Raw genomic sequence first — 15,629 nt, 5'->3', positions numbered from 1 at the left:
TGCAACACGGTAAGGGAAGTTGTAAAAATTTTCTAAAGTCATTCAGTTAAATTCATGGTATTTCACCATTTGTTGGCAGGACTTTGTGTCGTTATATCAGGATTTCGAAAACTTCTATACAAGGAACCTCTATATGAGGATCAGAGACAACTGGAATCGACCAATCTGCAGTGTGCCTGGAGCCAGGGTGGATATCATGGAGAGGCAATCTCATGATTACAACTGGTCGTTCAAGTGAGTCTCAGTTGGGAAATTATTTGACAGCAAGAGAAAAAGAATTTCTTCACTTCAGAATATATTCTATTGTAGATTGAGTAATCTATAAAAATAAGAACAGAAGCTGAGAGTACAGTACAACATAATTAGTTACCTTGCAATATGCTTCGCATATTGTTCTTTGCTATCTAGATTTTTAAAATGCATTTTTCTATTACATTTGATACTGTGTTGGATTATAATTGAATACAAAATTCGACTTATTAGAAAAAACAAAAAAACAAAGATAAACTGTCCTTTCTGTTATGCCACTTCTCAGAATCAAGTGTCTGAATTTACTTCTGCATATTTTGATTTCTCAAATGATTTAAGGATATATAGAATGTTTTTACTTAAATAGATGGAATAGTTTTTTAGAAATCTTTTCATATTCATAAAATTTTATTGTAGATTGTACACATTGCATTATTATTAAGAAAAAAAAGGCAAATAATACAGATAAATGTTCTCCCATGACAACTAGCCACTATCCCTTCTGCAAACCCACTTCTCCACAAATCTTCACTCCCTAGAAGTAACCGTTGTTGTCTGTTGTGTATGATTCCTCCAGATGTTTTCTGTGGGGTATGCATGTAATCAATCTACTGGGGTTACATAGAGGTAGGTTTTGATTTATAAGAATAGGATCATACTATAGAAATCATTTTATATCTTGCTTTTCTTACTTGCTAACTCATTGGTAATATCCTGCTTATCTATTTTCACAGCAAGATTATTATTAGTACTGGGTACTGAGTATCCTATAATATAGCCATAGATAGTGTCTAGCAGGTTGGACCACATCATTCTTCGTTAAAAACCCCAAAATCTCCAAAAAAAAAAAAATCAGAGTTCAAACAGCAACAGTTTATTTCTTGTCCATGCTTTGTGTCTGCCTTAAGTTAGTGGAGCCTCTGAACCATGTTCTTGCTTGTGGGCCCAGGCTGACTGAGCTCCCACCATGTAGAATGTCACTGGTCTGGGGAAGGGACTTAGTAGATAAATTGTGTAGTGACTCTCTTTTTTCTTTGCTTTTTAGAAAAGATTTTATTTTATTTTAGAGAGAGTGAGTGAGCAGGGGGAGGAGCATGGGGAGAAGGAGAGAATCTCAAGCAGATTTCTGTGCTGAACACTGAGCCCCACTTGGGGCTTAATCCCACAACCCTGAGATCATGACTTGATCTGAAACTAAGAGTCAGATGCTCAACTGACTGAGCCACCCAGGCACCCCATTGTCTAGTGTCTCTTAAAGGATCTTTATGCATATATTTTTTCATATGTGTATGGCAATTGCTGAGTCAGAGTATGTTTATCTTTTAAATGGATAATTACTACCAAACTGACCTCCAAAAAAAAAGTACTAACTGATATTCTTATGTGCAGTATGTGAGACTTTCCTGGCAAACACTGCATATGATCAGTTTTTAAATTATTATCATTATTGATAAGTGAAAATTAGTATTTTGCCTTTCATTTTCTTTTTTTTTTTCTTTTTTTTTTAAATTTTATGATAGTCACAGAGAGAGAGAGAGGCAGAGAGAGATAGTTAGAGGGAGAAGCAGGCTCCATGCACTGGGAGCCTGATGTGGGATTCGATCCCGGGTCTCCAGGATCATGCCCTGGACCAAAGGCAGGCGCCAAACCGCTGCGCCATCCAGGGATCCCTGCCTTTCATTTTCTTAATTGGTAGTGAGTTTGAGCTGCTTTTCATCTAAGCCATATTCTTCCTATTTCCAGTATATTGTGTTTCCTTTTGTATTACTCTATGTTTATTATCACATGTAAGTATTTGATTTGCTCATGAGTTTCATGAACTTTTATGCTTTTGAAATACAGGTACACAGGGAATGTAATTAAAGGTGTTATAAACATGGGTTCCTACAACTATCTTGGATTTGCACGGAATACAGGAGCATGTCAAGAAGCAGCTGCGAAAGTCTTAGAGGAGTATGGAGTTGGAGTGTGTAGCACTCGGCAGGAAATCGGTAAGCATAGGATCTGTTTGGCCAACTGATATTCTTAACTGTGCTACTCAGGAGGGAATAATGCTGATACAGACCCAGAGTAGTAAGCATCCAAATACATACTTCGCCATATTGTTTCTGAAGTAATGGATGATGTTAATGCTATCAACACATTTTGAGATGTATTTATCTTTTTCATTATATTACAAAATATATCTAGAAGGGTTCCATAAATATTTGATTCATTTGTAACTTTAATGTTGACCTTGTTGGCATTTACAAATGATAGTGGTTAAGGGTGCCACTTACTAGTACTGACCCCATGGGCATATGAGGGTTAATGTGTTTCCATACCAGTAATTGAGGGGTGATAATAATTCCTATCATACAGGGCTGTTTGAAGAATTAAATAAGCTAATTCATGTAAAGTGCTTGTGTCATGGTAAGCACTCAGTAAATGTTAGCTATTTATTATTATTATTACAAGTCTATAGAATATAAAGGTGAACAGATTTATATAAAAAGAATTAAATTTTGTTCAAAGGAAAATTCCAAATTCTTCCATTTTGTTCCAGAGAACTGATAACTATAGAGGTTATAAGGCAATGTCCTGGATATTTATTACTCTGAATAACCCCAAAATTTAGGAGATTAAAACAATAATTTCTCATTATTTCTTGTGAGTCTCAAGACTGGCAAATATAGCGGGGTCATTTATACTCAAGATCCTTAATGATGTGGTTAAGGCAGCGGTGTGCAGTGACAACATATAGTAATCAGACTTTACATCTTTATGGCACTTCATAACTTTCTTGAACCTATTCGCTTTTTTGATCCTCACAACAATATGAGGTAGATAGAGCAAATATTATTATTGGTATTCAACAGATAAGGAACTAAAGCCCCGAGAGGTTAAATGACTGTGTAAAGCTTTGAGGACAGGTAGCACCCAAGTTCAGCAGTCTTTTTCTCTGATCTTTTGCATTTAGTTAGTATCATTGATCAGTCTTGTTCAGTTTTTAAGGATTTGAGTATTGATAGAAGATCACAATACAAAGTGAGGGAGGATGCTTTTTAACTTGTCTTTTGCTACATAACAAATCATTCCAAAACTTAGTGACTTAAAACAGAAACATACATTTATTTGCTTGTGATTCTTCAGTTTGGGAAGTGCTTGACATTTATTTTAACTCCATATACTATTGGGTGGGGCATTATGGCTGACGAGAGAATGTCCAGGATGGCTTTACTTCTATGTTTGGCATGTCAGCTGGGTAGTGGGATTAGGTGAGGGCTACCTGAGCCCTGCATTCTCCTTCCATATAGTCTCTTATCCTCCAGAGCCTCTCCCTCTCTATGTAGCCTCTCTTTTCAACTAGTTAGACTGTTTTACATGGCGACTGACTCCAGAAGTATAAAAGCAGATCTTGCCAGGCCTCTTTAAGTCCTAGACTTGGAACTGGCATGTGTCAGCAGGACTGGGAGAAATTGTTGGCAATCTTCTTTTTTTTTTTTTTTTTTTTTTAAAGATTTTATTTATTTATTCATGAGAGGCACAGAGAGAGAGAGGCAGAGACATAGGCAGAGAGAGAAGCAGGCTCCATGCAGGGTGCCAGATGCAGGACTTGATCCCTGGCCTCCAGGACCATGCCCTGGGCCGAAGGCAGGCACTAAACCACTGAGCCATCCAGGGATCCCCTGTTGGCAATCTTCTTTACAGGAATTCCATCACAGGTGCCAAATCAGAATGTATTCAACTACTGTGTCCTTTATCAGCCATTTCTCTTCATAATGCTCTTCCATGGAGCTTATTCTGAAAAGGTTGTCACATGTGGACTATGATTTCTTTTTAGGAAGTAATGAGTAATTCTTAAATTTGGGATTTGGTGGTATTAATTTCATTAACTTCTCCACACAGGAAACCTGGATAAGCATGAAGAGCTAGAGAAGCTTGTTGCAAGTTTCTTGGGAGTAGAAGCTGCTATGGCATATGGCATGGGATTTGCAACAAATTCAATGAACATTCCTGCTCTTGTTGGCAAAGTAAGACTTAGTCTGTCATTTATGAAAACTCTGTTGTATGTATCTTTTGTTTGTAAAGCATTCAGAACAAGCCAAAGGCTATTGTAAACTTCAGGCTACACATGATCTACCCAAAGATATTTCTATCACAAATTTTTGGATAAGTGTATTCCATGGAGACTTATATCAGTTGAAACTTTCTTGCTAGAACCCATGATTCTTTCTCTTCCATTAGATGATTCTTGCCTTTTTTTATTTCATATAATTTTGAAAGGGATTCTAATTAAAGCCTCATAAAAGGCTAAAAATTTTGAAAGAAACAATGTTTAGTTTGGAAGGTTATTTAACAGGTGGTTTTTCCTGGTAGAAAAATAAGAAAATACATAGGTACCCTAATGCCTATTCTTATCATAATGTCTGTTGCTTAGAGATATATGGGCAAATGATATGTATATATGTAAAATACAGGTAATATAGGTTAAAAGTAATAATATAGATGAATAATAATGAAGGTTAAAAGTAGTAGTAATAACAACAACAATAATAAAAATGAGTATGTGCAATTTTTAGGCCCTGTGGGTAGAGTTTGTATGGGGGCAGTTAAGGAGAGAAGAAATAAGAGACTTTGTAAATCAGATTCTAGCAGACTGGCACCATCAGCTTCAAGGGGCCCTCAAGGTTTTTATTTCATTTTTGATTTTTGATTTTTTTTAGAGAGTATGCACAACAGAGGGCTCGATCTCACAACCCTGAAATCATGACCTGAGATGAAATCAGAAGTGGGACACTTAAGCAACTGAGCCACTCAAGTGTCCCTAAAGGACCCGCAGATTTTTTACTCTCATTTTATTTTTTTATTTTTTATTTTTTAAATTTTTTATTTATTTATGATAGTCACAGAGAGAGAGAGAGAGAGAGGCAGAGACACAGGCGGAGGGAGAAGCAGGCTTCATGCACCGGGAGCCTGATGTGGGATTCGATCCCGGGTCTCCAGGATCACGCCCTGGGCCAAAGGCAGGCGCCAAACCGCTGCGCCACCCAGGGATCCCTTTACTCTCATTTTAATATTGGTATCTAGGAATGACATACTGAAAAAAAAAATCAGTGGATTAATGAGTCAGAAGACTTAGGTTTTTGTTTGGTTGGTTATATGTTTAAATTTATTTCTTTTTATATGTTCAAATTTAGCTGTATGACTATGAGCATGTCACAGTCTTTCTTTTAAGTTTTATTTAAGTGAGCTCTGCACCCAATGTGGGGCTCAGACTCATAACCCCAAAATCAAGAACTGTATGCTCTTCCAACTGAACCAGCCCTGCCAGCCTTTCTAAGCCTCAAATTTTCCTTTGTAAAATGAAGTATTTGGACGAGGCTAACTGTAAAGACCTTCTCAATTATATAAACACAGTTTCAAGGAACAGATGGGATAAATAGAAAACAACAAGAGAAGAGATTTAAGCCTAATTATATTGATACCATATTAAATGTAAATGGCTTATACATTCTAATTAGAAAACATGTTGTCAGATTCAATAAAAGTAAGCAGATTTCTGCGAGAAACCTACTTTAAAGACACAGGTAGGCTTGTCCGAAGGTAGTGAGTTATCTCAATTGATTGTTCACAGTCAGTTACAGATCGAACTCCTTGTTCTACTTTTTCCCCCCTTCTCACTACTGCACTTGACTAGTCTAAAAAAAAAAAAGTCTAAAAAAATAAAAAAGACACAGGTAAAAATAAAAGGACGGAAGAAGATACAGCATGCAAACAATAATCAAAAAGAAAGTTGAAGTGACTATATTAATATGAACAAAGATTTCAGAGCAAGGAATATTTTTTTTTTTAATTTTTTAAAGATTTTATTTATTTATTCATGAGAGAGACAGAGAGAGGCAGAGACATAGGCAGAGGGAGAAGCAGGCTCCCTGTGTGGAGCCCATTGCAGGACTTGATCCCAGGACCCTGGAATTACGCCCTGAGCAAAAGGCAGATGCTCAACCACTGAGCCACCCAGGCATCCCGCAAGCAGTTATTTCTGTGGGTAAAGAGGAACATTGTATAATGATAAAAGCAGTTAATTCATTGAAAAGACATAACAATTTTATCTTGTTCTATTTATTCATTAGATCTATGTATTTGAGAAAGAGCATGAGTGAGCAGGGTGGGGGTTGGGTAGAGGCAGACAGAATCTTGAGCAGACTCTCCACTGAGTGGGGAGCCCAATGTGGGGCTTGATCTCACAACTCTGAGATCATGACCTGAGCTGAAATCAAGAGTCCAGTGCCTGACTGAGCCACCCAGGTGCCCCCCCCCCTTTTAAGATTTTATTTATGTATTTGAGAGAGAAAAAAAGAGCACATGTGATCAAGGAGAGAGAGAATCCCAAGCAGACTGCGCTGAGCCCAGAGCCCAATGTGGGGCTCCATCCCACGACCCTGAGACCGGACCTAAGCTGAAATCAAGAGTTGGACACTTAACCAAATGAGCCACCCAGGGACCCCAAAAAGACATATAACAATTTAAATGTATAGGTACATTGATCTCTAGTATAGCTCTAGTAATAGAGCTTCAAAATACATGAAGGAAAAATTGATGAGATTGAAAGGAGAAATAGACAAATACATAATTGTTATTAGAGATCTCCATTCCCCTCTTTCAATAATTGATAGAAGAACTAGACAGAAAATCAGTAAGTTATAGAACATTTGAAAAACATTATCAACAAACTGGACCTAATTAACATTTATGAAACACTTCACCCAACAACAGCAAAACATTTACCAAGATAAACCATTTTCTGGGCCATTAAATGAACAAATTTTTAAAAATTTAAATGAATTCAAAGTATGTTCTCTGATGATAATGGAGTTAAATTATAAATCAGTAACACAAAGATACCTGGCAAATCCTCAAATATTTGAAAATTAGCATACTTCCAAATAACCCATAAATAAAGAAGAAAGGAAAAATAGAAAATACTTTGAGCTAAATGGAAATGTAGTGTATTACAGTTTGTGAGATGAAGCTAGAGCAGTACTCAGATGGAATTTATAGCTTTAAGGCTTGTATTAAAAAAAGGAAAAGTTTTGAATCAGCCATCTAAACAAGAACTTCAAAAAGGGAGAGCAAATTAAACCCAAAAATTCCAAACAGAGGAAGGATAAGATAAAGATAAATTCAGAAATAACGAATCAGAAATGAGGAAAAATGAGTGAAACCAAAGGTGATTCTTTGAGGAAATGAATAAAATTGATAAATCTCTAGTCAGGCTGGTGAGGATAAAAAGACACCAATAGCAGGAATGAACAAGGGTACATCACTACACATCCTGCAGACATTAAAAGGATGTGTAGGGATCCTTAGATCAACTTAGATATCTAACAATGGGCAGATCCCTTGACACAGAAATGTGTGGTTCTTCGACCTCATATTGGTTATAATACATTCCTGTCCTACATTTTAGCAGTATAAATCTTGAGATTCTTATTTGGAATTTCTCTGAGTTTTTCACACTAGGGGATTAAATTATCTCATCCTGCTCTTCCCTGTATGTTCAGAAACTATGTAGAATTAGAGGTTTTATATACAGAGTTGGAAGATACTACCTTAAAGATTTATCTTTCAAATCAAACATTATAGTTGAATGTTATTAAGTATCATTTAATCCATTAAAGGCAGGAACTAATCCAGTTTTAATATTTCTTTGAATCTGATACTAAATTTTCTATGTGAGGTGGTTGATTATGCAGCTTGAAGGCGGGGGAGACAGTATATTACAGATTAAGAGCATGTGTTCTGGCAGCAGAACCTCGTAATGAGTCACTCACTAAGTTTGTGACCTTGGGCAAGATTTGTAACTCCTGAAAGGGAGTTTCCTCATATGTAAAGTGGGGATAATAATAGTACCTGCCTCTTAGATTTTTTTTTAATGGGGATTAGAAGTAATAATGTCTTTAAAACCCTTAACATAAAGAATGCCTGGAACATATTTAGCACTTAGCTCTTAAATGCTAATATTTAAGTTTTATTTTATTTTTGAACTAAGGGTATGATAGAGCCTCATAGTAGATTGATACATAGAAATGGTGAATAAGGCTAGTAAATAGCAAGTTATGTTGCAGCTTTTGTCAGGAAAAAAAATTAACTAGAAAGAGAAGAAGATAAAATTGTATAGAGTGGAAAGGAGTGGGATCTTTTTAAGGTATAGCGGGATGCCTAGAATGGTAAGTAAAGGGTTTGAAGACTTGCAGAAGAGAAATTCAGTGTCTCATCATTTTCTTCCCTAGTGTCTCTTATTTTTAAAAAAATTTTCACACTTTTTTTCAAAGATTAATTTAAAGCTACAGAAGAGTTGTAAAAGAATACAGGGTTCCTGTGTACCCTTCACTCAGCTTCCTTTTATATTAGTATCTTTCATAACAGTGAAATTTACCAAACCCAAGAGATTAACCTTGATACAATGCTAATTACTAAAGTACAGAACTCATTTCAACTTTACCAGATTTTCTATAGAATCTCTGCATGATATCTCCTTACTCTCCAGTGTGTGACAATTCCTGTCTTTCCTTGTCTTTCATTACCATGACTCTTCTGAAGAGTTATTGCTTCTCCCCTATTCATTTACAGTGGTCTAGATTTGTGAATATTTTATTATTTGAATCCAACATGATCGCTCAAAATATTATTTTTGTTCCAGTTTTGGCCGTTAGGAGATCTCTCAGGAGGGCTCCTGTGCCATTTGAATATGTGCTTGTGCTTTTTTTTTTCCCCCTCTAAGGAGCACTTTTCTTACTTTGTAGCATAAGAGGCTCTGGGCTTTTTAAATTTTTAAATTTCTTCCAAACCTATTTTAGCCTTGGGGTCCATGAATTCACCATTGAGCCCTGGTTCCTTTTACTGGAGGATGGTATTTAGAAATCAAGGTCTGTTGTGTTTATGGCTAGTTGGGTGTCACTACTTCTTGTCCCTGAGTGCATAGAACTAGAAAAATAGATGCACATGTATTGACTGATGCATACGCACGTCTGTGTGCATGTATACACATTACATATAAATTAACCCCCCACACACACACACAAAAAAACCCATCAGCCCATATTGGTAAATCTGCAACTCTACTTTTCCTTTTTAAATGTATGTGTTTGTAACTAGGTAGCTTTTTATCCTTATAATAACTTGCACACAGTAAAAATTGCAGACATCTGCTATACAAGTTTAAGTATCCCTCTAAGAATATTCTGTTATGAATCGGTGTGTGTGTATATGTGTCTTCTCTCTTGTTCTCCTGGGAACATGCTGATACTTTCTGCACCTCACTCTTAAAGTCATAATTGGATATTTTGAGGCCACTGTTGACAGAAAAACCTGTTTCTGAGCTCAGATCTTACAGGTTGAAGAGTAAGAATGTGAGAAGGAATAAAGTCCCTGAGAACTTCAGCCTTTTCTTGTTGCCTTAGTAGAAACTCATGTTTACATGTTAAAGTAGAGCTTATGGAGAAATTTTGAAGGCAAAACTGAGGCCTACACTTCAGTCAGTGAGGAAAACATTGGTAAGTGGAACCCTCATTGAACTCAGGCTATGATTAGGAGTGAGAGGAAGGATGCACTGTCTCCACAGGCTTTACTCCCTCAGCTCCCTTGTCCCCCACTTTTCCCCACAAATAATAAAGGACATCATACTAAAACTCATACGGCATGCCATCAGACCAGTGAAATTGAAACCCTATGAAGACTATCTCAGATAGCAGATTTTAGATGTAAATAAAAGCCTGTTGCTGTATATCTGAATATTTAAGTCAGTCACAGAACTGAAGAAATTAAAAGGTGAGAGTTTTTTTTTTTATTGACTTCTAAGTTAATTTTGCAAAGCAAAAATGTGCATTCTTTTCTTCTTCTTGAAATTGATAATTTTGTTGTTGTGTAAGCTTTCCTTAATAAGATAGCATTATTATTTTAGCATTTTGTAATTTGTGTAACTAAACCTTTCCACCTAACTTCTTATTTTCCTATGCTTGTGATTTTGCAGGGTTGCCTGATTCTGAGTGATGAACTGAACCATGCATCGCTGGTTCTAGGAGCCAGACTCTCAGGAGCAACCATTCGAATCTTCAAACACAACAGTGAGTTTGATTTGGAATTCATTACAGCCTTAATGTTATTTTTTGGATTAATGGCAGTAGTTAATTAGTTACATTAATAAAGCTATAAATAAAAAAAAGCTATAAATAAAGCATATACAACATTTAAAATGTCCTTCTGGTCCAATCTTTTAAAAATTATTCTCTCCTAAAAAAAATTATTCTCTTCCTCATTAGAAATAGAGGCTGAAGGAAGCCTTTTGGTACAAAATACCACACTCTCCTTTTATTTAGCTTTCAACTTTTTCATCTTCCTTGTTTACAAGCTATTTATTCAATATGTATTTACTAGATGCCTGTGGTGTAATTTGCCATAACACCAGGGCTATTGGGATGAATAAAGCAGGGTCTCATCTTAAGGATCTCTGACTGGCTAATGAAAAGACTATAGACAAACAGAACGGAACAGGTACTAGATACGGAACAGGTACTAGAATACACATATGAACAGATGCTGCAAAGGCACAGAGGAAGGTGGCACTGCCAGAACTTTCTCCCTAAGTAGAAGTATCTTGTGTATTATTAAAATATTTACAATAAAAAGTAACTTTTGTAGTTAAAATACTCACATATAGGGAAGAAAGACTACAAAACTGCACATCTAATGTCATTTTTTGCCACAATGTGTACACGTACAGACAAAAGTCTGGAAGAATAAACACCCAAATGTTAGATCTGTACTCTGGATCGAAGTTTACGGATGATAATAACTCTCTTCCTTCTGTCTTTGTTTTGTCTAAAATGTTTTATAATGAGAATGATAGTATTTTGTTTTATAAAGTACATGGCATTATTAATCACAGTTGTGTAACCTATTTCCTTACAATGCATTGTGAACTTTGTTTGACAGTACATGTGACTCTCCTCCCCTAATGCCAGAGTGGCAGGCAGCATCTGCAGTTGCCCTTCCCAATCCATCCCTCAGTTTGGACAATAGGGTTGTTTCTAAATGTTTCTACTAGAAACAGTACTACCTACACTCACATTTTTGCTCAGTGGTCTGATTCGTGCCTTAGGATAAATTCCTAGCAGGCTTAGGATTCCTGGTTAAAAGGTTATAAAAACTGTTGTACTTTTTCAAATTGCCTCCAAGTATGGTACAAATTTTTACTCAACAACATGATGGTGACCACTCACAGGCCAACATAGGGCATTAGGAATCATTTAAAATACTTTCTAATCTAATAAGTCAATAACAGGTTAATTTCTGTTTCTTTGATTATTAGGTGTTAAGCAACTTCTTTTTTTTTTTTTTTTTTAAGATTTTATTTATTTATTCATGAGAGACAATGAGAGAGAGGCAGAGACACAGGCAGAGGGAGAAGCAGGCTCCATGCAAGGAGCCCGATGGGGGACTTGATCCCGGATCCCGGGATCATGCCCTGAGCCAAAGGTAGACACTCAACCGCTGAGCTACCCAGGTGTCCCAAGCAACTTCTTTATACAGTTAATCTTGTTTGTATTTCTTTGTGAATTGGCCATTTTCAAATTGTTTGTTTTTCACTGAGTATAAGAGCCCTTTATATTATTCTTTCTTGTATGTTGCAATTTTTTAAAAAAATTTTTTTAAAGATTTATTTATTTATTCATTCAGAGAGAGCGAGAGAGAGAGGCAGAGACAGGCAGAGGGGAAGCAGGCCCCAGGCAGGAAGCCCGATGCGGGACTCGATCCCGGGTCTCCAGGATCACACCCCAGGCTGCAGGCGGCACCAAACCACTGCACCACCGGGGCTGCCCTGTTGCAATATTTTTAATTTCATTTTTAACTTTTTTAGTGTCTTGCTTTAGACTTATTAAAATGTTGAATTTGGCACATTTATTGTCTTCTGAATTTTAGATTTGCATAATGCCTTTCTCCTAAGATCATAAAGTTATTCTCTTGTATTTTCTTTTTATGATTTTGTGGTCTATTTTTTATTTAAATCTTTAATTTCCTTGGGATCTAGGGAGCATAATGTGAGAGAGATAATTGAATTTTTTTTCTTAAGTATGTGATACAGTCAGGCATTCCACTATAGGTACTTTCTTTCATCTAAAATTTTTGAGTCAGCATCTTTCTCTTCCTTTCTGTATGTAAACAGAGGAAACTAAAACAATGAGTGCATTTTTATTTGTCTCCTGGTGATCGCCACACACTGGTCTCTGTAGCAGAAGTAGCAGCTTCACAACAGACATACATACTTCTGTGTTGGCAGATTGGGTTAGGTAGCAGATTGTTTTGTTATTAATAACTGAAGATATAAACAGTGGGTTAAGTAGCAGATTGTTTTGTTATGAATAACTGAAGATATAAACAGTCACAACCTTTGCCATCTTATTTGTGGTATGTGTTTTTATTACCTTACTTCTCTTTCCTAACCAAAATCCTTTCATGGAAAGAGCAAAATCGTGTATTTTTGTAACCCCCTCCTTCAGTCCTGAGCAATAAGGAATATAAAATCACATTTTATGATAGGATGCCTGTTAAATGTTCCCCAGACTTAATATTGCATAGATTCTGGGGGGAAGTTTCTTAAGGCTATTATTTCAGGGCAGGTATTTTAAGTATAAAGTCTGTTGTAGTGGTAACAGTGGTCTTCAAAGCATTTGTCTTTAACAGGCAAATTATGATCCTCATTAATGGTAGTACCAGCCAAGTTGCTTTTGGGCCTGTTAACCATCGTTAAGGACCAAAAGAGCCACGAGAGCTTGATTATGTACAGGCAGCTGATCAAGTCAAACATGGAACAGTTTGAACTGATTGCCAAGCTTTCTTATCACGTAGTCTGATGTATGCCCAAACTGGTGTACCTTGAGCTACTAAGATAAAGCTATTTAACAGGTGTTTATTGAGTGTATCCTAGATGAAAGGGAACGATGCATGCACTTTAAATTTTCCCCGTATTTGCTTTTTAGGAGGTGTATATATTTGTTGTAGTTTATTTGTACTCTCTTTCTCAGCCTTCATTATGCATCTATTTCTGAATGACTCATTAGGATTAAAGATACAGTTGATTCTATTAAAAAAAAAAAAAGGCGCTAACTGAAAGGCCAGGGTATTTAACATGAAACATTAGTCATTTCACAAGGATGCTAATGAATGGAATCACCTGTGCCACAGTCATTTAGTGGAGTTTCTGTGATTTTGAACATTCATTACATTTTAGAGGAGATTGTCATTCAATTCAAGTTAGCAGTAGCTCACCCATTTTGCCTTATCTTTTCTGCTCAGTTCTGATTACTGTTAATGTCTTTTACTATCTGAGAATATCTGTTAATGTCTTTTACTATCTGAGAGACACTCCCTGAATAAGAAATGTATATTTGCATTTCTGAAATAAAGGTCAGAAAGAGGAAGGTACTTTGTGCTGAAATTCTTTTTTGTGTGGTACAGATATGCAAAGCCTAGAGAAGCTGTTGAAAGATGCCATTGTTTATGGTCAGCCTCGGACACGAAGGCCCTGGAAGAAAATTCTAATCCTTGTGGAAGGAATCTATAGGTAATCCTGCTTTCTTATTCTTATCTTTCTGATGTGGCTTCGTGAAGTTTTAGAATTTTTAAGCAGAAGAGAACAGTAATCTGGACCCCTCTGGAAACTAAGGAGACAGTGTTTATGACTTGTTAAAATACCTAAAAGCAGAGTTAGCACTAGGATAGAAGTCTTTTTATCTGGCTTTTCTTTTTCTTTCCATTGTGCTAATGGTCTTCAAATACCCTTTGTTTTTGCATCCCCTATTTTTCTACAGTTTGTAGAGGGAATGTATATATAGGGGCAAAAAGTAGAATATGTATGTTTCCTAATGTATCAAAACAAATTATACATAATTTCATTTTAAGAAAGATTTTATTCTGATTTATTTGGGTTCTTGCACTTACTCTCTTACCTCCTGTCTTCTTTATTCTTTTATTTTATTCTGTTTTTTAAATTATATATGCAGTGTAATGCAAATGTAGCCTGTAACTGCAAGTGTTAGAAGAATCTGCTATGACCTTTATCCATCTGTGGTGAAGTAAGATTAATTCTGTTCTGGTACTTATTTGAAAAGATCCCATTTCCTTTCCCCTAGACATCTACCTAGCCACGGCATCATCTGACTTTGTCAGTTTAAAATCACAGGCAGAGTCGTCAAGCCATTTTTAAAAAGCAATAAACTGAAAAAAATTAATAGTAACAGTAAGGTGGCCAACTCCTAATTTTGAGAGTTGAAAAGTCTCAGTGTATTTGTTTTTTTCTGTTTTGCCAGCATGGAGGGATCTATTGTTCGCCTTCCTGAAGTGATTGCTCTTAAGAAGAAATACAAGGCATACTTGTATCTAGATGAAGCTCACAGCATTGGGGCTTTGGGCCCTTCAGGTCGAGGTGTGGTAGATTACTTTGGCCTGGATCCTGAGGATGTGGACGTTATGATGGGAACATTCACAAAGAGCTTTGGTGCTTCTGGAGGATACATTGGAGGCAAGAAGGTAAATGGGCCATGCAAATTGAGCAGTTTAGGGTAGAGGTTCTGGTTACCCGATTTGGTAACTTACGTGTAGCAGATAAGTGTCCTGAACTGGGATGTGGAGATCCTTAATTTGTTTGTGGCTTAGGCTCACAGCACCAGCAGGCTTCATACTTCAGCTGCTCAGTGAGTGACTCTGATGAACGAAAGGCTGGTTCTGTTCATTGTTTGTTGTTTTCTTATTTGAGCTTCGTTCTCAACTACATGCTGGTTTGAGATACAGAACACCCTCTTGTATGAAAGGATGCACAGTGGTGCTGCCTGTTTGCCACAGTCTTCTACTGGGTTTGAGTTGTGCCCACAATTTCAAAAGTAGTGAGTTTATAATGAGAGCCAGTGGGAATAGAGGATCAGTTTCCCTGCCCATGGCCTCAAATGCATCTTGGGTGAGCGTAAAGACAGGAAGAAAAATTACTTTGCCTGCTCTGGTTTATTATAAGGCATTGTAGTTTTGAATTTAAAAATTATGTAATGAACTATAAGGCATTTGAGAATCAATGTGGTGGAAATGGTTGAACCATGAGAAGGAGACCTAGGTTTGAATATTTCCCTAACTTTGTAAGCCCTGCAGCAAAGCATTTAACCTTCTCATTTCCTTATCAGTAAAACAGAGATAAATATGCCTGGCTTAAAAGATTGTAGTAAGGGTTGAAAAAATAGTGTATGTCTGTGCTACAGCCTGGATGAACTAGAAAGCATTATGTTAAAGAAGTCAGTCATAAAACATCACGTTGTATTATTTCTTTTGTGTTATATTCATAACAGACAAAT

General features: G+C 36.5%; 1 protein-coding gene across 4 annotated transcripts in view; it reads left to right on the top strand.

Moving 5' to 3' along the window:
- SPTLC2 (serine palmitoyltransferase long chain base subunit 2) overlaps nt 1-15,629 on the top strand; it is a 110,919-nt gene that overhangs the window by 36,599 nt on the left and 58,691 nt on the right. For all 4 annotated transcript variants that reach the window (XM_072762103.1, XM_025996431.2, XM_072762102.1 and 1 more), the window contains exons 3-8: nt 80-234; nt 2,092-2,240; nt 4,138-4,262; nt 10,265-10,358; nt 13,750-13,855; nt 14,601-14,820. In XM_072762103.1, coding sequence (XP_072618204.1) covers nt 80-234; nt 2,092-2,240; nt 4,138-4,262; nt 10,265-10,358; nt 13,750-13,855; nt 14,601-14,820 — 849 coding nt within the window. The remainder of the gene's footprint in view (nt 1-79; nt 235-2,091; nt 2,241-4,137; nt 4,263-10,264; nt 10,359-13,749; nt 13,856-14,600; nt 14,821-15,629) is intronic.

Source organism: Vulpes vulpes, chromosome 6 (assembly GCF_048418805.1).
Source record: "Vulpes vulpes isolate BD-2025 chromosome 6, VulVul3, whole genome shotgun sequence".
Lineage (NCBI taxonomy): Eukaryota > Metazoa > Chordata > Mammalia > Carnivora > Canidae > Vulpes > Vulpes vulpes.
This window is presented reverse-complemented; position numbering and strand designations above follow the sequence as displayed.